Here is a 26,504-nt window from a genome sequence, read left to right as displayed (position 1 = left end):
CTGCATCTCGACCCCTCAAGAGTTTTTTGATATACATGGAACCTTTTGAATTGACTGAAGACTTCTGTGATGTTAGGGACCTTGGGAGGAAGCTGGATGAATTATCTACTTGTGAATTCTAGCTGAAGATTATTGTAAATGTTTCAACCTTGCCTTTAGCACTCCTGTTCTGGGCTCTAACCTCCTTTGGGATTGAGATGTTCCTCAAACTGCCCTTATTTATCCACCATCATTCACGGTTGGATGGGGCGTGTCTGCAGAGCTTTGGCCTAAATTGGTGATTCTGGAATTGCTAAGCTCTGTTTGTAGCACATTGCTTCAGCTGTTTAACATGTTCTTAATCTTTTGTTGGGTTGACACGTCATTCTTTTTATATGTCTTGTACTGCTCCTGGAATGGTGTACTACACCCTCCACTGAATTTGTGTTGGTTCCCTAGCTTGATGGTCATAATAGAGTGAGGGATATGCTGAGCCATGAAGTTGCAGATCATGGTGAAATATAATTCTTCTGTCGCTGTTCAGGTTGCCTCATGGTGCACAATTTTGCAAATTTGTTTCTGAAACTATCCCATTTAACATGATGGAAGTGGTTACACAATATGCCTTACTGGAGAGACTTTGTCATCATAAGCATTATGTAATGGTCACTTCTATCCATGTTGATATGGGCACCTGTGTCTGTGACAGGTAAGTTGACGCGGATGAGATTAAATAGACTTTTCCTTTATGTTGGTTCTTTCACCATCTGCTGCAGGCTGAGTCTGGCAGCTAAGGAATGTACCAGCTTGGTCAGCAGTGATGCTACCGAACCACTCTTAGTGATAGATATTGAAGTCCCCCATTCAGTTTCCGTTCTATTTTCTAGTTGCCCTTGGTGCTTCCAAGTGGTGGTCAATGTGGAGGAGGACCAATTCATCAGCTTAGGTAGAGGTTAGTTGGTAGTGAGCAGACTTTTTCCTTGCCCATATTTGCCTTATGAGATTTCATAGAGTAAATGTTGAAGAATCCCATAGCCGTGCCCTTTATATTGTTGTACCCCCACCTTAGATGGTCTGGTCCTGATGGTGGGATAGGCTCAAATGGTCATGGAAGATCCTGAAACACTGACTAAGACAGGATTCTGTGAGTATGACTATGTAAGGCTGTTGCTTGACACATCAGTGGGGCATATCACCAAATTTTGGTCAAGTCTCCAGGTACTGATGCAAAGGATTTTGATGAGTTGATGGCGGTGAGTTTGCCTTTGTTGTGTTTGAATCTGCTAAGGTTGATGCCGGCAGGTCCAGTTACATAATTTAGCAGTTCCGTACAACTGAGTGGCCTGTTGAGTCATTTCAGAGGGCAGTTAAGAATTGCCCACGTTGCTGTAGATCTGAAGTTACTTATGGGCCAGACTGGGGAAGGAATGCAAATTTCAAAGAACAACACAGCGCAGGAAACAGGCCCTTCGGCTCAACAAGCCCATGCCGCCATTTTAACTTTGTGAGTGCCCTCTTCTACCTATGACCTTTGTCTATGCCTATTGGACTCTACAATAAAGGAATTATAACCAGATTGAGGGACGCCTAATTTAGGGACAATTTGTTAACACAAATCAGCCTAAGAGCACGTTTTTGGGGTGTGGGAGGAAACTGGAGCACCTGGAGAAAACCCACGCAAGCACAGGGAGAATGTGCAAACTCCCACAGACACTGCCCCAAATCCATGTATCTGCACAGCAAACAGTGATCGTCACTGAGCTGTCATGTTGCCCGTCAGCTGGTCCAGTTTAAGCGTACACTAACGACGTGAAGCACTAGGTAACTCTCGAAGCAACATCCAAGAGCAGCCCTCGCATGACCCACCGCGCGTATGCCCCTTGTTGGACAGCAAGGCGGACCGAATCACCTGTGGATTAAAAAAAAAGACATCCTTCCCAAACATGTTCTTAGGTGCTATGGTGGAATTTGGACTCGTGTCAATGGATCCTTGACCTTGCCTCTGGATTACTAGACTATTAACATAACTATTATGCTCCTATATCTGTAACAAATTAATATTGTACAGAAAAAGGATTATTAATGTGAAATTTACAATTTCTCTCTCCACAGATGCTGTCAAAACTCCTTATTATTTCCAGTATTTTCTGTTTTAACTTCAGATTTTTAGCTACCACTATACTTTTCTCCTGCACAAATTAATATTTTGTAATTTCCAGTTTTGCAGCAACTTAGATTTTGCCGTCAAGAGCTGAAATGTTACTGATATGCTATAATAAATTTGCCTTTTGTGGCATGTGACATTTTTTCATAGAATTGTTTGACTCTCAAAATTCCTTGAAGGGTGCGAAACCCTGATATGGCATTGAGTAGAATGGACACACTTGAGAATTGGGGCCCCCCTCTTAAAATCAGAGGTGCATGCAGGTTGATTTGATATAGATGTTTAAATCATGAATGGATGGGAATCGGTAAAATTAGACTTTCCAATCGTCGTACGAAGATAAATGAGGTTACATATATGAGATTCAGGATAGGGAGCATGACAAGTAACGTTTCATAGAATTATGGCATTAGATTATTATATTGTAAACATGTCACCATTATTTCAGAAAAACGGGGAGAGAAACCAGGTTACTGCAGTCGAGACAGAGTGGCTTTGAACGTGGACAGATTTGAGCCATCAGAGAGTCTCTTTGGCGGGGAGGGGGATATATGATAAAGTTGCTCTGGAGATAGTGACCAAAATTTGAACTGCACTGAATTAGTGGCAATCCTAGTGACGTGGGTTGAAATTTGGTTCTGAAGTAGACAGATTTTGTTTGGTGGGTAAGGAAACGCTAGGTGGTTGATAGTAGAGAAAATAAGTCAGTTTCTGGAATAGTTGGCGCTTGGCACAGGTGATCCAACCAAAACTTGGGGTAATGAATGGCTGAATCAATCATGTACAAAGTAGCAATAGTGCACCCCTTTGAACTGAGAAAACGAAGATGGGGGCCATATTAGGATTATCAACTGAGTTGAGAGAATGCATGTTCCACGGGAACAAGTGCAACAGAGGTGGTTGTGAGAGAGTGGTTGACGTGTTGACTGTTGCAGAAGTGATGAACAGAGGTCCATCACCATATTCATAAGTTTTGGGAAGAGTATTTGCTGTATTTGAAGAAAAGCCGTGATTTGCATGTGTCGTAGCCAATGTTCCTTCAAAAGGTATAACATTAACTGCCCATTTGTTTCATTTATTGTTTGTGGAGCCTTACTGTGTGAAATTGACTACTAGTTTATGTAAAAAAAAGTTCAGAAGTAATTTATTGGTTGTGAAGTGCTTTCAGATGTCCTAAGCATATGATGAACTTTTCTTTCTATCTGTCCAGCCATCCAAACCTAACCTGGAGTTCACTGTCTCACCATTTCCTGATCATTTTTGGGTTTGGTGATGTTCTACATCAAGGCTTCAGGGAGGGATTTCTCATTTGAAAATGCAGTATTTTTAGATATTGTATGGTTAACTTCATGTCCTTTGGACTAATTTGAGCAATTAATGCTTTTGATAGCACGGCTGCCACACAATGCCAAGGATCTGTGTTCAATTCGCAGCTTGGGTCACTTTGTGGAGTTTGCAAGTGCTCCCTGTGTCTGGAGGGGTTTCCTCCGGGTGCTCTGGTTTCCTACCACAGTCCCGAGATATGTGGATTGGCCATACTAAATTGCCCCTTAATGTCAGGGGGACAAGCTAGGGCAAATGCATGGGGTTATGGGGATAGGGCCTGGGTGGCATTGTGGACAGTGCAAACTTGATGGACTGAATGGCTTTCTTCTGCACTTAGGATTCTTTCTATGATTTTTAATTGATTCAAATGTGAATTGTACAATCTTATTCTTTATTTTTCTGCATTAGTTAGTCTTTTTTTTAACAATAGTCTTGTTATTTTCACCATACTGTTGTTCAGTCGTGAATATTTTGGCATTGTTCCTTGAGGGTACCCAAGAACTGATTTCTGTGCAGGGTTTAACCAAATTCTTCAAAAAATTTGATACTGATTCAGCATAGACGGTTTATATTTTAGGAAGAATTATTTCATTAATATTTACCTTCATACTGTTCTTCATTTGGCCAAGATTACTTGATATCAGTATGTCAAATGGACAATGAATTTTTTATGAACTATTATCATTCTCACTTAACTGCAAAATAATTGTATTCTGATTTTTCAGGTGAGGAAGAGATGCTCTTCTCATATATAAATTGGTTCTATTATTGATATTGTAAAATCATTCTTAAATAAAAAAATACGTTTAGCAGCATTTTCCTTTGGCTTCTGCAGCGCGGTTGTTTTAAATTTTGAGTGTTTCTTCTGTCATGTTCAAGTACGTGGTCTGATTAACACTTAAAATTGTTCTAAATTTGTTTCAAAATTTATTCCCCTCTTGGAGCTATGTTTATAGTTGTGCAATTTTTGTTCGTCCTGAAGTGAATAGATCAAGAGTTGGCCATTTTGCAATCAAGAGCTGAAATGTTGCTAGTGTACTTTAATTAATTTGCTTTTTATGATGGTGCTGTATAATTTTTCCTAGATTTGTTTGACTCTCAAAATTCCTTGGAGTGAGAAGTCTTGATATGGCATTATATAGCTGACACCTAAAGAACTGAAGCAGTTTAATTGGAGCTGTCTTGTTTAAATCAGAGGTGAATGCAGGTTGATTTGAAATAGGTGTTTAAATTTTGATGAGAGAGGATTTGATAGCAATAGACTTACCAATCATCATAGGAATATAGATGAGGTTAAATGTATAAGATTTAAAATGGGATGAGAAACATAATGTTGGAGCTCGTTTCACCATTTAGTTAGATCATGCTTGATCTGCAGCTCAACTGAAGGGAGGCGATGGCTGAGTGGTACTATCACTAGACTAGTAATCCAGAAACTCAGCTAATCCTCTGGGGACCTGGGTTCAAATCCTACTCTGGCAAGTGATGGAATTTCAATTCAAATAAAATATCTGGAATTAAGAATTTACTGATGACCACAAAACCATTGCCAATTGTCAGAAAAACCCACCTAGTTTACTGTAATGTTCTTTAGGGAAGGAAATCTGCCGTCCTTACCTGCTCTGGCCTAAATGTGACTCCAGAGCCACAGCAAGGTGTTTGACTCTCAACTGCCCTTGGGCAACTAGGGATGGGCAATAAATACTGTAAAATGTCTGACAACACCAGGTTTAAGTCCAACCGATTTATTTGATAGTACACTCACTTTGATAGTGTACTATCAAATAAATCGGTTAGACTTAAACCTGGTGTTGTCAGACTTTTTACTGTGTTTACCCCAGTCCAATGCCGGCATATCCACATCAATAAATACTGGCCAGCCAGCAATGCCATCTCCCATGAATGAATAAATAACTACATGTATTAGCCTTGGATCCATATCCCTTGATATTGTCACTTTATTAAAAAAAAGTCAATCTCAATCTTGATATGAATTGACCCAACATTTGCAGCCTTTTCGGGAGGAAAATTCCATCTTTTTATATCCTGCGTGAAAATGTGCTTCCTGATTTTGCTCCTGAATGACCCAGCTCCAGCTTTAAGGTTCTGACCCTTTTTTCTTGATTACCCCACTTGAGGAAACAGCATCTCTTTTTGCTAAATATCCTCAATTAGATCACCCCTCAACTTTAAATTCAAGGGAATACAACCCACGTCTATGCAATCTGCTCTCATGATTTGACAAAAAGGTGGTTGGTATAGTGATAATGTCGCTAGGCTGGTAATCCAGATACCCAGGCAGATGCTTTGGGGACATGGGTTCAAATCCCACCATGGCAGCTTGTGGAATTTAAATTCACTTAATCTAGAATTACTTTGGTTTTGACCATGATTGTTGTAAAAACACATTTGGCTTACTGATGTTCTTTAAGGACAGAGACCTGCCATCCTTACCCACCTACAAATGACTGCACCCCAGAGCGATTTGTTTGACTCGTAACTGCCCTGTGAAATGGTTCAGCAAACCACTCAGTTCAACAGCAATTTGGAAGGGCAACAAATGCTGGCCTTCCCAATGATGCTCACAACCCATGAAAGAATAAAGAAACAAAAACTTCTTAATTCCTGGTATCATTTTGGTAAATCCACTGTTCCCCATCAAAGGTCACTAAATCCTTCCTGATGTGGTGCTCAAATTGATCACAATACTCCAGATGGATCTAAGTAAAGGCTCACTGTAACTGTGATGTAACTTTGCATTCCAACTCTTTTGAGATAAGGTCAGAATTCCTTGTGCCTCTCCACATTAAGCATGTTGAGCTGCTTACCCAACTGACATTTTAGTTTGACAGTACATTTTGTGATGGTATTTTCATCTGTGACTTTATAGGGTTAGCAATCCAAACAGTGTTTGGGCAATTTTTCATCACATCATATTGATTGTTAAGGTTGATTCTGATTATACAGTTGTTGAGACAGGTGCCCTCTTTCCCCATATTTCCATGTACATATTTCCCTTCACTGAGCATACACTCGCCATGACCATCTAGAAGAGGACCATTCCATCAGTCAAGGATATATTATGTAACCTGAGAGGCCAAACCTTCAAGATCATTTCTAGCTTCATATAGGCACATCAAATTGCAAAGTTCTATAAATTTTATCATCCTTGGGCTGTTTTTACTTTTGTAATTGTATTGGAGTCAAAGCAATACCTGATGTAAATTAGGATAGTCTCAGATGACACAAGAGTCAAATTCTTTAATCTGAAGCTCATTAATCCCAATGTATTTCTCCTCAGTTACGCCATTAAAGTTAATGTACAAAGTTCAAAATACATAGGAATTATTAATAAAGTGGAAATCTGTAGGAGTTAATCAAATATGATTTTGTTACAAAACAACAGTTATTGATTATCTGTTTTGTATGTGAAGTGTGCAAAGTGGAAATTATCTAAGGTTGGTCAAATAATCTTGATCTTTTGGAGAAACACTCAAGCCCAACTCTAAGCTTTTGATTATGTGTGTTATAAATATTAAAAGAGCTGAAATTCTGAATTTTATTTGCAAAATATGGTGCACACAAACTGAGTAAGTTTTTAATTCTTAAGTATAATACTTTGGATTTCGAGGTTAAAAACAGAAGCAAGTTGAACAGTAGCTTCCAACATCCTCACGTCAGGGATTGTTGTCCAAGTTGCCCTGCCCCTGCAGAAGCTACACTATAACTGTCCTTCACTGAGACTCAACATTCAAATACATACAATGCATCAAGTTGAGGTACTTGGGTAATGGACAACCACTAAATTAAGCAGAAGAAATTGGGGTTTGATCATTTAAGTGCAAGTGAATATTAACTCTAACCATATACTTTCAAACAACTCCTCTGGCGTTGAAAATTAATTGTGAAGTCTCAATTCCTTCAGATTTTAATTTCTGTTGGGTGTTTAAAGAATTTGACTCTTGTATCATCTGAGACTATCCTAATTTACATCAGGTATGTTTTCTAAAACTTTTTTTCAATCTTTCTTAATCACATCTATATTGACCTCTTTATTTCAGTTTCTGTTCATAGTTTGGCATTGAATGAATTATTCTAATTTTGCAGAAGATATTTGAGTTTCCTCCTTTCTTGAGTACAGTATCCATGTGAAAATGAAGGTGTGATTTAATGATTACTTCCTCTGACTTGTATTCTATTATTTTGATAGTTTCTAGGTACATGTCATGCTGCCACATCCACTTGGGAAAGTTTAGATTCCGTGTGCTATGTTTTTGTACTTTTAACAGCCTGTGAATTTTCTCTTCTCGTACAGAATCTAATTGTACCTCAACAAATATTGTTAAGAGGTTGTTATATAATGTCAATGAAAAATGTCAAAGATTATCATATCATGTGGAGTCTTGGAAAAACAATGCCCTCCTGTGAAATAGAGTAACTTTGCTAACTACTTTGTCTATGTAATAGACAGAAGTTGCTGGAAACACTCAAGTCTGGCAGCATCACTGGAGATAGAAACCTCATTAGCGTTTCAAGACAAATGTGACTCGTCTTCATACCTCTATTTCTGCCTCCACATATACTGCCGGACCTACTGAGTATTTCCAATACTTGTTTTCATTTCAGATTTTTATTTCCTATTTCCAGCATTAGCAGTATTTCGCTTTTACCTTCTGTGCCACAATCTGTGGACAGTGCCATTTAGTCAATATTGCCTTCCCTTATTCCTTTTCATTTTCCAAATGCAAGTTGATTAGCAGTTGCAGCAACAGTGGCAAGCTTCCTTGTTTTATGAAGGAGACGAAAGAAATTTGCTGTAGCAAGTACAGCAGAGGAGGGTTGTCCTGTTCTATCTTTCAGTCCATTAGGTCAGCTGAAATATCAGTCAGCAATTATGGCAGGGAGTTATGAATTATGTCAATGTCAAAGTGTGCCCAGAAATGGGAATTAAATTTTTGAAAATATTCAGTAGCCACAGCAGGAATGACAGTGTAGGAAGCTGCACTGAGACCGTGTAATAATACACTGCGGAATGAACTGTTACTTAATATCTGTACTTATCAGCAGGAACATCTATATCCAAGTGAAAGCAAAATACTGTAGATGTTGGAACCTGAAACAAAAAACAAAAAATGCTGGAAAATCTCAGCAAGTCTGAAAGCATCTGTGGAGAGTGAACAGAGCCAATGTTAGAATTTTCTACACTAAAGGCCGTGGAGGCCAAGTCATTGAATATATTTAAGGTGGAAATCGGTAGATTGCTAGACTTTAATGGTGTCAGGAGGCATGGGGTGAGTGTGGGGGTATGGCATTGAGATAGAGGATGAACCATGATCATATTGAATGGTGGATCAAGCTTGAGGGGATGAATAATCTACTCCTGCACTTATTTTCAATGTTTCTATTGCCCATCTTCTATGATAAGTATGGGCTTGATGGGCCAATGCTGCCTTGTTCCTTGTTTTCTTAAGTTCCTATCGCTTCCCAGAGGCAGTGTAAAAAGATACACAATACGCCCGGAGAGGTAGAATTTTGCTTTGTAAAAGTAACAATAAACTTGGGATTTTCTAATCTTGTCTTCAATGCAGTTATGTGAGATGTGATTAAAATATATCAAAGCTAAATTACTATTTAAGGGAAACCAACGGGAAGAAATTAAGCTAAATACTGAATGTGTGATCATTATATGTCAAATGCTGTAAATTTTCAATCTTGGAATCTGAACTGTGCACACTGTAAACTCATTGTCAATTTTGTAACAAGCCATGTTCCAAAGAAAGAAGTGTTGCTAATATATTTGTATTTTTTAAACAGGTTGGTGTCTAGTTCAGGATGGCTACATCAGCTTCATATGATCAGCTCCTGAAGCAGGTAGAGGCACTTAAAATGGAGAATTCAAATCTGCGACAGGAATTGGAGGACAACTCAAGCCATCTAACACAGTTAGAGACAGAGGCATTCAACATGAAGGTACATTTCAGTTTTGTGTAAAACTGAAGACCATCTTACACCTTGGGCATACTTTCTTTGACAGTATGTTTTGTATTAGGCTTGTGACATATGAATATGTTGTCTTAAACTTCGCAAAATTTGATGTGGTTGAGTTTTGTGCAATTTTTTCATTCCATCAAAAATATAATGCTAATAAGAGGATCTCACTTTGAAATAAGTTGACGATTAAAAATAGCACACGTAGATCAAAAAATGGCTTTGTAGGGAATGCATTTGTGAGATATGTACCTGGCAATTTTGCATGTGCTGCACTTAGAGCAGCCTGTCATATTTTTTGAGGCTAATGGGTGCTTTCATAATGTCAGCTTAGTATTACAGTTAACTGAAGTGGCAGTTGTTTCTTCTAATATAGAAATTCACAGCCTTGCTATTGCCATGGCCAACTACCCTTAGAAGCATTCTAGAATTTTGCCTTCATTTCTCCTCATGAAATATTTTCACCCATCAGTCATCTTTGTGTGACAGCAACAGTCATAGAACACTACAGCACAAACAGGCCCTTCGGCCCACAAGTTGCGCCAATCACATCTATACCTACCAAGCCATAGAACTATCTGTAACTCCCAATCCCATTAGATCCCATAAACTCATCCAGAAGTCTTTTAAAAGACCCCAGCGAGTTTTCCTCTACCATCACCGATGGCAGCCGATTCCACTCACTCACCACCCTCTGAGTGAAAAACTTACCCCAACATCTCCTCTGTACTTGCTTCCCAGCACCTTAAACCTGTGTCCTCTCGCAGCGACCATTTCAGCCTGGGAAATAGCCTCCGAGAATCCACCCTATCTATTCCTGTCAACATTTTATAAACCTCTATCAGGTCGCCTCTCAACCTTCGTCTCTCCAGGGAGAAGAGCCCTAGCTCCCTCAACCTATTTTCATAAGGCATGCCTCCCAATCCAGGCAACATCCTTGTAAATCTCCTCTGCACCCTGTCAATAGCTTCCATGATGTTGTATTTTCCAGTTTGTACATGTACCCTCTTGTCTTAAAGTCATTTAATTTGAAATTGTTCTGAGGTTAGTTTATTTTTTTGTTGATCACCTTTTATCCTTCTGTAAAACTCCACTCTTGCATCTCTTCTCAAGCTTGAAGGATCCCAACCTTTTCTCAACTCCTTCGAATTAGTTGAAAGCCCTTAGCCCTTCTTAGATCCACTTGCTTGACTTGCGTAGCCCCTAATAATACAATGCCATAAGTTTGAAATATTTTCTCTTCTGTTTATATCTTGCACTTTGTGTTGAATTAATTTATAATAATTTTGCCCCCTTCAAAAATTATCTTGGTATTGGATGCTGCACACGTGAGCTTACACAAGTGCTCGTAGCTATATTCCCAGTTCATTGATTACTGAAGGTATTAAAGCCAGGATGAGAATATCTACTTCCGCAAAACACCATAAATGTTATACTTAAATTTGTAAACTTATATCCCATAATGTGTTAAACATAACATGTTGTAATAATTCTTAGAAGGTTTCCAGGACATTTTGTGCCACTGTACTTGAGAGTCAGATCAGCATCTAATAATGGGTTTATTGAAGCCCAGTAAAGTAGAAACAGGCATAAGTCAGTGTAAGGAGATGGGGACTTCCTCACAGAGAGAATGAGGAAAATCTTCAGTCATTTTTGTGTGTCAGAGGCACCAATTTGCAAAAGGAATTTATTCTGTTCTCTGACAGTTGGTCCAAGATGAAACCAGCATTTCTCCAATTTGAATATTGGGAAGACAGAAGTGATTGAATTGAGTTTCAAATGTGTTTCATAACCACCATCAAAACTATTTGCTTCCACTTCCGTAACAATGCTCATCTGTAGCCTTGCATCACTTCCACTGTAGCTGGAACCTTAAATCATGCTTTTGATGTCTTGAGAAATGTCTTGATGTCTTGAGAAATTTCTATAATGTCTTAATGTGTTTGGCTCTTAAATCTCATTCTAGATTGGTTGACTAATATTTTAGATCACTCTTTAAGAATGTGTCCTAAATCCCGAAGAACTGATTCTCCATAATAATAAGAAAGCTTTCAGCAACAAATCCAGTAATGAACAGTTAATCACTTTTGGGTGCAATTCTCACTGCATGTATTTGTGCAAAGGCCAGTTTTCTGAAATGCATGATGGATGGGATAGTTGATTATAGTGGTACTGTTAATTATTTTGCCTGTGCTTTTCTTACTATTGGTAGCAATTTCCTTAAAATCCTATCCAAATTTATGGTTTCATTTGTTTTGGTTTTATACAAAACTGCTTGGAAACCATTTAGGAGGAAGTGAACAGTATGATAGTCACTGACTAGAAGTTGTCAGGATGACAGTTATTAATTTACTGTAGGAGACTTTCCACTCCAAGTATGTGGGACCACATGTCAATTTTTTTCTCAATGAAGGGGCTAATGAGCATATGTGAGAATTTCTGTGAGTATGTGAGTGTGCGCATCTGCATGAGTGTGTGTGTCTACTTACTGCACCTACAGGCCTGTGGGTCCTCACCCCTCGCTTTCCAGCTCAATAGCGCACACTTCCTCCCCAGATCCACACCCATCACCTTTCCTCTGGGCCCTGAAACTAGTTGCTGTTAAACCAGTCAGTGGCTGTTTTTTTTTCCTGCACTTGTTGTTAGGTTTATTAATGTTGTCTGTCCAACATTGTTTGGCAGGCCAGATTGAGAGGAGTCATGGACCTGGTTCTGGCCCATGTTCTTCTACCTGTTGGACAAGGCTGTACTATAACATTGTATGCTTTCTATTTATGTACTTTTGATTTTATAAAATCAGGCTTGTGTTGACTGTTAAAATAAATATATATTCTATTATAAATGTTCCTTGTGGGTAGTGTTGTGATATTGATAAAAATAGTTATGACATATTATGTTGGTGATGTGACAGTACTTCCATTTAATCTGAGTTTGAAAATTCTGAAAATATATTGCTGCACTGGCACGCTTAAGGTGCTGTTAAACGTTGTCATCAATACCTACATATGTTGACAGTAAGCTCCCTAGGTATGGAAAGTGGTCCACGTTGTCCAAGGACTCGATGTGGATTTTAATGACTGGCAGTGGGTTGGGTGGTTGTTAAGAGTGCTATGTGGCAACGTAGGTTGACAGAGGATCTTTGTCTTAGGGATGTTTAGTGTAAGATCCATGCTGTTGTATGCCTTGGTGAGAGAAGATGGCTTGGAGCTCAGCCATAAGTGAGCGCAGACGCAAGCATTGTCTGTATATTGTAGTCCAATAACATCCTTGAATCTGGCCTGCAGGTGGCGGAGGATGAACATATTCCCATTTGTTCTGTAGTTTAGCTCCACTCCAGCAAGGAGCTTGCTGAGGATGAGATGGTGCATTGTAGCAAGGGAAATAAGAACATTGGTGCTTTTTGAAAAACAATATTATTGGGCAAGATAAATAGAGATGAATTTAGGTGTTGCTTTTCAAGAAAGACTATTAAATTCATCACTTAAAAATTTTTCAGAACAACTTTTTTCAGTCTCAATTTTAATTAAAGTTTATTTTTATCTTCCACTTTTAAAAAGGATGTAAGTTGTTCCTCTTCTTTAGTTAGCATATAATCTGCTGTTTTTTAAATAAAGTTTGTAGGATTTTTGTTTTATTGAAAATGCATTAAGTACCTGCAAATTATGCGGTCTGGCCACTGGCTTCCCACAAAGATAAACACGCATATGTTCCCAGATAGATGGGTGTTGGTTAAACAATTCTATAAAAGAATACCTTTCTTATATCAGCGTATATTTTATAAGAAAGGTAAATTTCTAAGATAGAAAAGAACAAGTGTACTTACAACAGATGTCAAGTGTATAATAAAACCAAAAACTAACTGAATCTAGAAGATTGAGAAGAAAATTGAAAATTCAAGTAACAAAGAGTCATACAGTCTCTCTCTCCACAGGTGCATCCAGATCTGCTGAGTTTGTCCAGCATTTTCTATTTTTATTACGAAAGAGAGAGCATGAAAAGATACTGGCAGTTAATGTAAAATGGAATCCAAAAGTCTTCTGTTGGTAGAAAAATAGTAAAAGGAGATTTTCAAGTGGAGACAAGGGCATGGCTGAGATATAAATGCATATTTTGTAGAATCATAGCCTTTACCAAGGAAAGTGCTGCTGAGCAGGTCATGGTGAAAGTTGGTAATTCAGACACTTGAAGTATTTAAAATTAGCAAGGAGGAGATATTGGATAGGCTGTATCTACTCAAAGTTGATTAAGGACCAGGACTGGATGAGGTGCGTTCAAGGGTACTGTGGAAAATAAGGATGGAAATTGCAGAGGCACTGCCTTTAATTTTCCAATCTTCCATTGACTTGGAGGTGTGGGTCTAGAGCATTGGCAAATTGCAAGTGATAGGAATGTAAAAGCATAGGAATTCAGAGCAGGACTCGCCCTTCAAGCCCACTTTGCCATTTTACAGCATTGTGGTTGATTTTTTAAAAGTTTATTTATTACTGTCACAAACAAGCTTACATTAGCGCTGCAGAGAAGTACTGTGAAAATCCCCTAGTTGCCATACTCTGGCGATTGTTTGGGTATACTGAGAGAGAATTTAGCGTGGTCGATACACCTAACTAGCACATCTTTCGGACCATTGGAGGAAACCGGAGCACCCAGAGGAAACCCACATAGGCACAGAGAGAATGTGCAGACTCCATACAGATAGTGACCTTAGCTGGGAATTGAACCTGAGTGCCTAATGCTGAAAGGCAGCAGTGCTAACTATTGTGCCTCAGAGCCACCTAATTCTGATCTGAACTCCACTTCCCTGCCTGCTCCTCTTAGCCTTTTATCCTACTTTTCATCAGAAACATATCTATTTTTTTTCTTGAATCTATTGATTGATTCTGCCTCCACTGCACTCTGGGTCAGTGAGGTTCCACAGATTCACAACCATCTAACAGTAGTAATTTCTCCTCCTCAGTTTTGAACTTAACTTTTCTCATCCTCTATCTATGATCTTTGGTCCTAGATTATCCCACAAGGGGGAATATCTGTTCGACATCCACCTCATCAATCCTCTTTAATATTTCATTTACCTTGATCAGATCCCCCCCTAACCCCATTCTTCTGAACTCCAGTGAGTACAAGTCCAAGCTATCCAACCGCTACTCATACAACCGCCATTTCAGCCCTGGAGTTGATCAATGTGTTCAATTAAGGAAATAAATAAAAGCCCAGCAACTACAAGCCATTCAGTTTAAGCATGAAGCTTGAGAAGTCCATTAATTTGGGACAAAATTAAGAGTTACTTGGGCAAATGTGGGTTAAAGAATGCCGTAAGAAGTCTCTCAACACCAGGTTAAAGTGCAACAGGTTTATTCGGTAGCACAAGCCACAAGCTTTTGGAGCAGTGCCCCTTCATTAGGTGAATGGGAGTTGTGTTCACAAATGGGGCTTATATAGACACAAACTCAATTTACAAGATAATGGTTGGAATGTAGTCTTTACAGGTAACCAAGTCTTAAAGGTACAGACAATGTGAGTGGAGAGAGGGTTAAGCACAGGTTAAAGAGATGTGTATTGTCTCCAACCAGGGCAGTGTTCTCTTCCTGTTGGGGAACACTTCAGCAGTCATGGGCATTCAGTCTCTGATCTTCGAGTAAGCGTTCTCTAAGATGGCCTTCACTGCACGCAGCAACGCAGAATCACTGAGCAGAAACTGATAGCCAAGTTCTGCACACATGAGGATGGCCTCAACTGGGACCTTGGGTTTATGTCACATTATCTGTGACTCCCATGACTTGCCAGGGCTTGCAAAATCTCACTAACTGTCCTGACTGGAGACGGTACACATCCCTATAATTGGTGTTTGATGCTCTCTCCACTCACATTGTCTGTACCTTTAAGACTTGATCACCTGTAAAGACTTGCATTCCAACCATTATCTTGTAAATTGAGTTTGTGTCTCTATATGCCCTGTTTGTGAACACAACTCCCACTCATCTGATGAAGGTGCAGCACTGCAAAAGCTTGTGGCTTGTACTACCCAATAAACCTGTTGGACTTTAACCTGGTGTTGTGAAACTTCTTACTGTGCTTACCCCAGTCCAATGCCAGCATCTCCACATTAAAGAATGCCAGCATGGATTTGTTAAGCATAAACTGTCTGCAACATGAGATTTTTTGATTAGGTAACAGGTATGATTGAGGGGACTTCCAAAAGACTTCAGATATAGTACTGCACAACAGAGTTGTGAGCAAAATTAGAGCTAGTGGAATAAAAGAGACAGTGGCATCATAGACACAAAATTTATCAAGTGACAGGAAAACAGTAATGTTTAATAATTGCAGGATATTTATAGAGACAATTCCAAAGTGTTTGTGGTAGGGCAGCTGCTCATGCCCTAGATTTTGGTGTTCAAGGCAAAATTTGCAGGTGATGTGAAACTTGGAAGTATTGTTTATTTACTAGTTACATTAACACTGCAATGAAGTTACTGTGAAATTCCCCTGGTCGTTACACTCTGGCGCCTGTTCAGGTCAATGCATCTAACCACGTTTTTCAGACTGTCAATTTTGAAGAAGATTGTGTCAAACTTCTAAAGAGCTGAGTGGACAAATGGCAGGTTTAACTTAATGCACAGAAGTGTAAAATGAATCATTTTGTTAGGAAGAACACAGACACAATATAAAATAAAGAGTACAATTCTAAAGGGAGCAAAAGGACCTTAGTCTGTATTTGCATAAATCATTGAATGTGGCAGGATAGATTGAGAGAACAGTTGACAAAGCACGTGGCATTCAGGGCTTTATCAAGAGGGGCATTGAATACAGCAGCGAGGAAATTTAATAAACTTTTACAAAATACTGTTTTGACTCAACTGGAATTTCACATTCAGCACCATGCTTTTGGAAAGATGTGAAGGCAGTCGAGATGGTGCAGAAAAGATTTGCACAAAAGGAACTTGAACTTCAATTATGCAGATTGATTGGAGAAGCTAGTTGGTGATTGAACACCTTGGGATGCTTATAGACACATTTATAAATATAGGTTGTCTTATAGCAGGTAGAGCCACAGGTGGAGAAAAGCTGAACAGACTGGCTTTTAGTGAGGACAAAACATATGCATCAAGGTTCTTGCTCTCAACACCTTCGCTGAAAATGGCTTTGAATATAACCTCATAACAGGCACTGACTTTCTTGATCTCAATGCAGCATACAACGCTAGCATTCTGGTCTCCTTGTCAAAATCTCATGAATTCTCCCTTCATGAGTTACTGATGTCATCGAGATGGATAATTCAGAGTGCACGTGGGTGATGAGGCAAGTGCCTGGAGGAAGCAGTCCAGTGGGCTTCCCCAGGGAACTGCTCGAGCCTCAACCCTTTTCAATCTCTGTCTAAACAATCTGCCTCCAACATTGTCTCAGAAGTTCATCAATGTTGAAAATATCTGCTGTGCCCCTCAGGCTCGGACATTTTTTAAACTGGAGACGGTACTAAACAATGATGTTACAAAGCTGGCCAGCTGCTATAAGACATGCTGCTGACAGCCCTGCAACAGCAAAAGAATCTCAAGTTTATTCCATCTCCGCAGTGCTGGTATCAAGAGGAAATTCGACGTCATCTTGAATGGCAAGAGACTGAATCGTAAACAATTTCCCATTTTGTTATAAAAACAGAAAATGCTGTAAAACCTCAGCAGATCTGACAGTATCTGTGGAGAGTGAATAGAGTCCAGCACCATCCATTTCCAGGGCTAGTTGATTAGATGAGTTGTTACACACTCCTTAGCAGATTTTGATTTCCATGACCATCGTACTGCTTACCCTAACCCTATGAATAACGTCTACAATATGCACTACAGCACCAAATCTACTTCTCCAACTGACTTCTAAACCCGCAGCTTCTACCATGTACAATGGTAGGGCAGCAAAGTATGGGAACACCATATGGGAGCAAGTTACCCTCCCAGCCACACACCATCCTGATTTGGTACTATATCACTATTCCCATGCTATCATTGGGTCAAAATCCTGGAAATTCCTTTTTAGCAGCATTGTAGGTGTATACCTAAGCCACGTATTCTGCAGCTGTTCAAAAAGGCAGCTTGCCACCACCTTCTCAAGGAGCAATTGAGGGCACACAACAAATGTTGTCCTTGCCAATGACAGTTAACTTCTGAGAAACAATACTTTAAAAATAGCCGCAAATGCCAGAAAAGGTATGAATTACTCTGAGTAGCTGACCTTCTGGCCCTTAAGATTTTCTCAAAAGTCACTAGATGATTGCTGCTATATGAAAACCTCAGCACCATTCAGGAAAAACCAGTTTGCTTGGTTGATGCCCTCCCACTAGACTTAAATATTCATCCAACCCAACACCTACATACTGTAGTATGATTTATATTTTGCATTATAGTAATGTACCAAGGATATTTCAGTATTGAACTCTATTCCCAAAGAGAACACAAGCAACATTGAGCAGAATCTTGTCCAGATATCTATTTAAGTTACACAACATCCTGACATGGGTATATGTCATAATTTATTATTGCTGAGTCAGAATCAAGAAAGTCCCTGCATGATATCACTGCAGGAGCACATAATCACAAAGTTTTAAGCAGTTTGAGGAGTTGGTCCATTTGGCATCTTCTCAAAGCAATTTGGAACTAATTCCTGAAGAAGCAATTGCATTTCAACATTTTTAAAAATGTCTTTAATTCCCTTTCCTCCACCACTGATGCCCTTATTCGCAATAAAGCTAGCTTTGACAGTCCCTGTCATGCCCTTTTCTTTGCTCCATCAAACCTAAGATGCACAGGTTGGAGCATATCTTGTGCAAAACTGATTTATCTGTCCTTCACCATATCCGATTGGACCACATCGAGCACTATTGTGCTCCAAATCTCTTCTGCTCAAACTGTTCACTATCCTGGGAGCATCATGAAGAGCAAAGAGAACCATTGACTTCTTCATTGCAAACTGTCTTCCTAAACCCCACTTTCCTTGCAACTTTTTATTAATTTGTGGGACATGGACATCGCTGGCTGGCCAGCATTTATTGCCCATCCCTAGTTGCCCGAGGACAATTGAGAGTCAGCCACATTGCAACGCCTCTGGAGTCACATGTAGGCCAGACCAGGTAAGGATGGCAGCTTTCCTTCCTAAAGGACATTAGTGAACCAAATGGGTTTTTCTGACAATTGGCAATGGTTTTATGGTCATCAGTAGATTCTTAATTCCAGATTTTTTAATTGAATTCAGATTGTACTATCTGCCACAGTGGGATTTGAACCCTGGTCCCCAGAACATTAGCTGAGCTTCTGGATTAATAATGTTACGATAATACGATTAGGCCTTTGCTTTCTCTCTCTCTCTTTCCTCCTCCTCCTCCTTCTCCTCACTTCTTGATCTTGCCAAGCTCAATTTGTGTAACTGATCCATCTCCTGCTCTCGACACCCATTGCCTCTGAATTGCTAACAGCCCAATTTCCCTTCCTGGTCACCTTGCTAGTCAGCAGAACACTTGTAAAGAGAAGGCTAGGGGGTTAAAAGGTTCCCCTTCATTTAAGGGGAAGTTGTGTTTGATGAACTTATTGGATTTCTATGAGGATGTGACTAGTGCGGTAGACAGGGGGGAACCGGTGGATGTGGTGTTTTTAGATTTCCAAAAGGCTTTTGATAAGGTGCCTCATAAAAGGTTGCTACAGAAGGTTAGGGTGCACGGAGTTGGGGGTAAGGTGTTAGCGTGGATAGCGGATTGGCTGCCTAATAGGAAGCAGAGAGTTGGTAATAATCGGTGCTGTTCTGGTTTGCGGTTGGTGACTAGTGGAGTGCCGCAGGGATCGGTGCTAGGGCCTCAACTATTTACCATTTATATAGATGATCTGGAGGAGGGGGCTGAGTGTAGGGTGACGAAATTTGCTGATGACACGAAGATGAGTGGAAAAGCAAATTGTGCGCAGGGTGTGGAAAGTCTGCAGAGGGATCTGGATAGGCTAAGCGAGTGGGCGAGGACCTGGCAGATGGAGTATAATGTTAGCAAGTGTGAAGTTATCCACTTTGACCGAAATAATAGGAGGGATTATTATTTAAAAGGCGAAAAGCTGCAGCATGCTATGGTGCAGAGGGACCTGGGGGTCCTTGTGCACGAGTTGCAAAAACCCAGTCTGCAGGTGATCAAGAAGGCGAATGGAATGTTGCGCTTTATAGCGAGGGGGATAGAATATAAAAGTAGGGAGGTCTTGCTGCAACTGTACAGGGTACTGGTGAGGCCGCAACTGTAGTACTGTGTGCAGTTTTGGTCGCCGCACTTGCAGAAGGATATTTTGGCCTTGGAGGGAGTGCAGAGGAGGTTCACAAGGCTGATACCGGAGATGAGGGAGTAGAGCTATGAAGAGAGACTAAATAGACTGGGTCTGTACTCGTTGGAGTTTAGAAGGGTGAGGGGGGATCTTATAGAGGCGTATAAGATAATGAAGGGGATGGATAGGGTAGAGGTAGAGAGATTCTTCCTGCTCAGAAAGGATAGCAGGACTAGAGGGCACAGCCTCAAGATAAGGGCAGGGGGGGCGGGGGGGTGCAGTTTAGATCAGAGTTGAGGAGGAATTTCTTCACTCAAAGGGTGGTGAATCTCTGGAATTCTCTGCCCGTTGAAGTGGTGGAGGCTACCTCGCTAAATATATTTAAGTCACGGGTAGATAGGTTTTTGATAGACTAGGGAATTAAGGGTTATGGGGAGAAAGCAGGAAAGTGGAACTGATCCACTTCAGATCAGCCATGATCTTATTGAATGGCGGGGCAGGCTCGAAGGGCTAGAAGGCCTACTCCTGGTCCTATTTCTTATGTTCTTATGTCAGAATCCATAGAATCCCTGCAGTGCAGAAAGAAGCCATTTGGCCCATCGAATCTGCACCAACTTTCTGGCAGAGTCTCTTATCCAGGCCCTCTTGCCCTATCCCATAACCTCACACATTTACCATGGCCAGTCGACCTAACCTGCACGTCTTTGGACTGAGAGGAAATAGGAGCACCTGGGGGAAACCCACACAGACTCGGGAAGAACATTCTTGTAAAAACCCTCAACTGTCCTCTAGAGTGCCATTCTTAACCATCCAATTGTAACAAGAGAATGTCCAACAATTGTTTCTCCTGTATTGTTGATTCCAGATTTCTCCCCAGGATCTGCCCTTGATAATTTCCTATTCCTTATTTACATGTTTTTCATAGTGGTATTACTTGCAGACATGGGGCCAGTTCCCATGTTTTTAATAACAGTATGCAGCTTCATCTCACTGTGGAAACGTACATTCCCAGTGACTAATTTTGGATATGCTCCAATCTCCTCTATTGAAACAGTGGGTAAACTAAAACTATTGTATATAATCCTCGTTACAAGTGCTGTCACGTTGCCACTGATTCTATCCCCTGTCATGGCTATTGTTTCAGATTTAATTGCACTAGTTTTTGGTCAGCTTTTTTTTATAGAGTTACCGAATAGTCCAGAACCAAATCTTTAAGAGGAACAAAATATCCAGAATGCTCAAAAGTATTTTATTTAATCAAAGTTCACTATAATGTGGCTGTAAGCAACTATTGTGTAAGCCAGAAGCAGCACAAGTTGAAAGAAGAACTGGGCACAAAGCTGCCTGCTGTAAATCAGCTCAACAAACATGGACTTTCGGACAAGGAAGGTTTAGAATCTGTAACTCTCTACAAAACCATGTGGCAGTGATTAACTAAAATATAAATCCATTTAAAAAAAATCAGCTAAAAAAGATTGAACAATCCTCATTTTCAACCCAGTGCAACTCTCTATAAACTGCAGTTCCTTACCCTTTTGCCCAATTAACTGGCTTGTTTTCGTGATCAACTACAAAGTGATAAACAATGCTGAAGAAGCTGACCATTTGTGCAACTTAAATTTAGCATCCTCTTATACCCAGAAGGAAGCAAGAACTTGCATGTACCTCGTGCCTTATCACAAACTTGGGGCATCTCGAAGCACATTACAACCAATGGGTTGTTTTTGAAAGGAAACCACTAAGTAGGAAAACACAGTCATTAATTTGCATATGGCAAAGTCCCACAAAATACAGATGAAATAATGACCAGATAGCCTGCAATGGTTTTGATAATACAACATTATAACAGTAGGATATAATAAAGTACAATCTGTTTGATTGCTCTCTCTTCATGCCACCACCTCTCCCAGGATAATGAAGAACATGCCCAGGACGTTTTCAAAACTTCTGATATCTTGTAAGAAATATCTATGCTCCATCAGTAGTTAGTCATTGTAGCTGTCAGCTGCTAAGTATCATATAGATTACTGTCTGTGGGGGAAAAAAAACTCAGAAAACAGGCCCTTTGGTTCACACAGTCCATGTTGCTGGTTACCGTCCAAACAAGCAATTGGATCTAATCATATTTGCCTACCTTTTTCCATATCCCTTCAGTGCTTTTTCTTTTATTCACTTATACTTTTTTAAAAAAAAACCTGCCTCAACCACTAATACCAGAAGTGAATTTGATAGCTTAACAATGCTCTCTAAATTACTTTCTCATGCCCTTTAAATCTCTAAGAATCATTGAATCCCCACAATGCAGAAGACCATCATTTGGCCCATCGAGCCTGCACTGACAACAATCCCACCCTGGTGTAACCCCATGCATTTAAACTGCTAATCCCCCACTCCGCACATCTTTAGCGTGTGGGAGGAAACTGGAGCACCAGGAGGAAACCCATCTCGACATGGGGAGAACATACAAACTCCACACAATACCCAAGGCTGGAATTGAACCCGGGTCTAGTGGTAAACATGTGTCACTGTGCCACCCTCTATGGGTGTTTGTTTTTGGCAACTTTAGTAAACGGTTAGCTTCTATTCACCCATGAAGAAACTGTTGCAAACATGACTTATTAAGCCTCAAGACCATATAATTTTACAACTCCAAGTTTGAACAACTAATGGATTAAGATCAGAGGAAAAATAAGTCAGTCAACCTGATGATATTTCAAGACTACAGACTTTTTAAAAGTGTCTTTAAAGTTTAAACAATATAGCTATGTGGTGATGTGATGGCCTAGTCATATTATCACTAAACTATTAATCAAGAAACTCAGCAAATGTTCTGGGGTCCCAGGTTCGAAGTCCACTATGGCAGATGATGAATTTTGAGGACCCTGGGTCTGTACTCGTTGGAGTTTAGAAGGATGAGGAGGGATCTTATTGAAACTTACAGGATACGGCGAGGCCTGGATAGGGTGGATGTGGAAAAGGTGTTTCCACTAGTAGGAAAAACTAGAACTGGAGGGCACAACCTCAGGCTGAAGGGATGATCCTTTAAAACAGAGATGAGGAGGAATTTCATCACCCAGAGAGTGGTGAATCTGTGGAACTCTTTGCTGCAGAAGGCTGTGGAGACCAGGTCACTGAGTATGTTTTAGACAGAGATAGATAGGTTCTTGATTAATAAGGGGATCGGGGTTATGGGAAAAGGCAGGAGAATGGGGATGAGAAAAATATCAGCCATGATTGAATGGCGGAGCAGACTCAGTGGGCCAAGTGGCCTAATTCTGCTCCTATGTCTTATGGTCTTATAAATTTAACAACAAAAATATGGAATTAAAAATCTACTGATGACATGAAACCATTGTCGATTGTTGGAAAAACCCATCTGGTTCACTAATGTTCTTTAGGGAAGAAAATCTGCCATTTTTACCTGGTCTGGCCTACATGTGACTCCAGAGCCACAGCAATGTGATTGACTCTCAATTGCCCTCCAAGAGCAACTAGGGATGGGCAATAAATGTGGCCTGCCCTTGATGCCCATGTCCCACCAATTAATTAAAAATAAAATAAGCTTTTAAAATCTGCTTTGAAAAGCATTTTGCATTCCTTATAGTCTCCAGGAGTAATTTGTTAATAGAAATATGTTATGTTAAAATTAAAATATTCTAATTTACTCATTTGAAAAGCTTTAAAATCAGAAAGACTGAAGTCTGGAAGTACAAGCTAGACCAGGCTGCATCTGTAGGGAAAACAAGAATCGGTTGACATTTAGACCGTAAAACTTTTACTGAGGAAAAATGGCAAGTTCCTTGTGTGAAATGATTTAGTTGCCTTGTCCAGAAATGCATTATATCTTTTTCAATGTCCATTACAAAGTTGGCTTAAATGCCCATTCGAAATCATAGGAAAATATGGTGGCTAACTTTATTAAATGCCTAATTGGTGAGCTACATTGTGTGATCCCACATTGCATGTGTGGCAGCTGTTGTCCTCTAGGCTAAAGCTGTGAAGTGGAAGTAAACTTGCTGAAAAAGTTTCCCAGCCATTTTTGCTAATTTACTGGCAGTCACTCAACACTGGAAAAATGTGCAAACATACAAACAGCTTTCCCCCTTGTTCTTGATTTTTTTTAGGTTAGTATGATCTGTATCATTCTGGAACAGATGCTTTATTTAGAATCAGTACATTTTTAGGCATTTGTTCTAGGATAAAACACTACTATAAAAATATTTTCCTGCTTTTTACTGTATGAGCACATGTTTTATGCTCCATTTGTCAAAACTCATAACTACCTAAGTATTTGCATGTGTTCCTAAGAACATCTGTAAATTCCTAAATAGGAATAATATACCCATTTAATCACCTTTCTGAAATACTCATGTTATAACAATTTTCATGTTTATACGTAAAATGTGTGGCAACTATACATGTGATTGGAACTGTCGATGTGAAAATGATTTTTCTAATTTCTTTCTTGGCAAAATGGATCTTTATTTTCAATTGAAAGATGCATAAGAAGGTGGCAGTCAGGTTTATGTCTGCATGCAGCAAAGTTTTAATATTGTTGCGTTCGAAACTTGTGATTGGTAGCCATTATTACATTTGCTTTCAGGCACTTAACACACAAGGTGTGGCATGCAATGTAACATAGTGCATTGCTCATAGTACGTCATTGCATCTGATGTTGATTATTGTTTGACGTCTGTTGGAAATTATGCTGATAACTCAGCAATGTTGTTTCTTTCACATGATACAAAATTCAATTTAAGTAATATCAATTACAGTAATTGTATTCTAAGGAATCATTCCATTACAGCCTTAACCTTAACTAAATAGAATCAGATGTGTGCTACAATGTGCATTTTTTTCTGATTATACTTCAGTGAAGCTCCTTGGGATGCTTTCCTATGTTAAGGCATAAATGCAAGTTGCTTTTGGTTTGAGTATACTTCATTTTATTCTGTTAATTTGAAAAATAAAACATACTTTATGTTCAATGGATTTCTTTTGTTAATAGTTTGCCTGTGCTGAATATCATACATTATGTCTGTCAGCCTTTGTTCAATGGTAGCAGTCTTCCTTTTGAGACACACAGTTGTGATCAAGTTCCAGCCTGACAATTGAAGCGCATAATCAAGGCTGACATCGAAGTGCAGGTCTGAGGGAGTTCTGCATTGTCAGAGATCTAATATTATGAATCAGATGTTAAACTGAGACATGTCTGTTCTCTGTTAGGAGAATATGTGACACTATTTGAAGAAAAACAAGTGGAGCTGTTGAGTGTCCTAGCCAATATTTATCCTTGAAACAACAGTAACATGAAGTACCTCTTCCTATTTATCTCAATGCTGTTTTGTGGAATCCTACTGTGTGCAAATCTGCTACAATGCTATCTATTTTACTATAATAACTATTACAATAACTATACTTTAAAAGTCATTTATTGGCTGTGAATTGCTGTGGGATATCCAGAGGACATGAAAGGTATTATATAAATTTTGATATGTTGAAATTAAATCCAAACAATGACTATTCTTAATTCCAATTAAATTTTCCATTTTCACTCAAGTGCCAGACTGTTGTTAAACCAGCAAAATGTTTTATTACCAGAAACAACTCCATATCTGAACATATATTTTCAGTTATGCAGTAAAGAACTGAAGTGGTATATTACTGAGTTGGTTTGTATGTTATATTAGCTAAGATAATTTTGTTCATAGATATTGCCCTTGTAGCCTGGAGGTTTCCTCTTTGAGTGCCATCTACCAATTGTACTGGAAGCTACACCCATTTTATCAATGTCAGGTAATGTCCAAGTATCCTCCTAATCTCATCAGAACAAGCCCAAATTTAAAGTGAGCATGAAAGATCATAGGTCACTGTAATAGTTGGGACCAAAGGAAACAACAGGGCCATGCCAGTACATTTCTTTGAGTCTTAAAACTAAACATTTCTACGCCTTTCATTGTCATCCATGCACTAAAGGCACAACATTTTAAGAAAATGCAACTGGGGTAATTTTCACTTTCTAACGTGGTATATTTTGCCAGCAATACGCAATGGAGAGCATTTCTAAGTGAGATTAAAACCTTTCAAAGTGGTGTTAAAATTGCTGCTTCCTGCTACATCTGAAAATCTGAATGCAACATTGAAGATCTCTGCTGACCCCTTCCTGAAAGAAGCACATTCTAGAGGCTTAATGGGTCAACATGAATCATTTAGGAGATGGGCATGTTATAGTTAGGCAAGTAATGCATTCATGCCCAGTATTACATGAATGTTTAGGTCATGTAATTAATTTCCGTCCGGATGACATGTAACAGGCTGACACTGCAGTGCAGCCCTATTGGTGTTGCTATCATTTAAATGAGACATTAAACCAAGGCTGCATCCATCCTTTTAAGGTGGATGTTAAAGATCTTTTGACACTATTTCAAAGAAAAGCAGAGGCGTTCTCAGAATCCTGACCAATATTTATCCCCCTCTCAAGGTCACAAAAATAGATTTATCTGATTATTATCACATTGAGAGAACTTGCTGTGCACAAAACTGGCTGCTGTGTTTTCTATTGCAGTTACTAAATTTCAAAAGTGATTCACTGCACATAAGGCACTGTGGGGCACCCTGAGATTGTGCAAGGCTATTTAAATGTAAATCCTTTCTTTCTGGTTAGCAGCAAGGAGCCTTGGTCTTGGTCCGTTTTTCTCACACTCATCTTTCCTGCTACCAGCCTCTTTTCTATGGAGAATAAGCAAAATTGTAATTGCTTGTAGTGATTG

At 39.5% G+C, this 26,504-nt stretch overlaps 1 protein-coding gene across 4 annotated transcripts in view; it reads left to right on the top strand.

Annotated features, from left to right (window-relative positions):
• apc (APC regulator of WNT signaling pathway) overlaps positions 1-26,504 on the top strand; it is a 215,649-nt gene that overhangs the window by 56,358 nt on the left and 132,787 nt on the right. For 3 of the 4 annotated variants that reach the window (XM_080189009.1, XM_080189006.1, XM_080189008.1), the window contains exon 2: positions 9,284-9,439. In XM_080189009.1, the coding sequence (XP_080045135.1) occupies positions 9,302-9,439 (138 nt within the window). In that variant the 5' untranslated portion in view covers positions 9,284-9,301. Of the gene's footprint in view, positions 1-9,283; positions 9,440-26,504 lie in introns of those variants that run through there. The other variant, XM_080189010.1, reaches the window with a different exon arrangement.

The sequence above is a fragment of the Carcharhinus amblyrhynchos genome, chromosome 5, assembly GCF_965287045.1.
Source record: "Carcharhinus amblyrhynchos chromosome 5, sCarAmb.v2.hapA, whole genome shotgun sequence".
NCBI lineage: Eukaryota > Metazoa > Chordata > Chondrichthyes > Carcharhiniformes > Carcharhinidae > Carcharhinus > Carcharhinus amblyrhynchos.
This window is presented reverse-complemented; position numbering and strand designations above follow the sequence as displayed.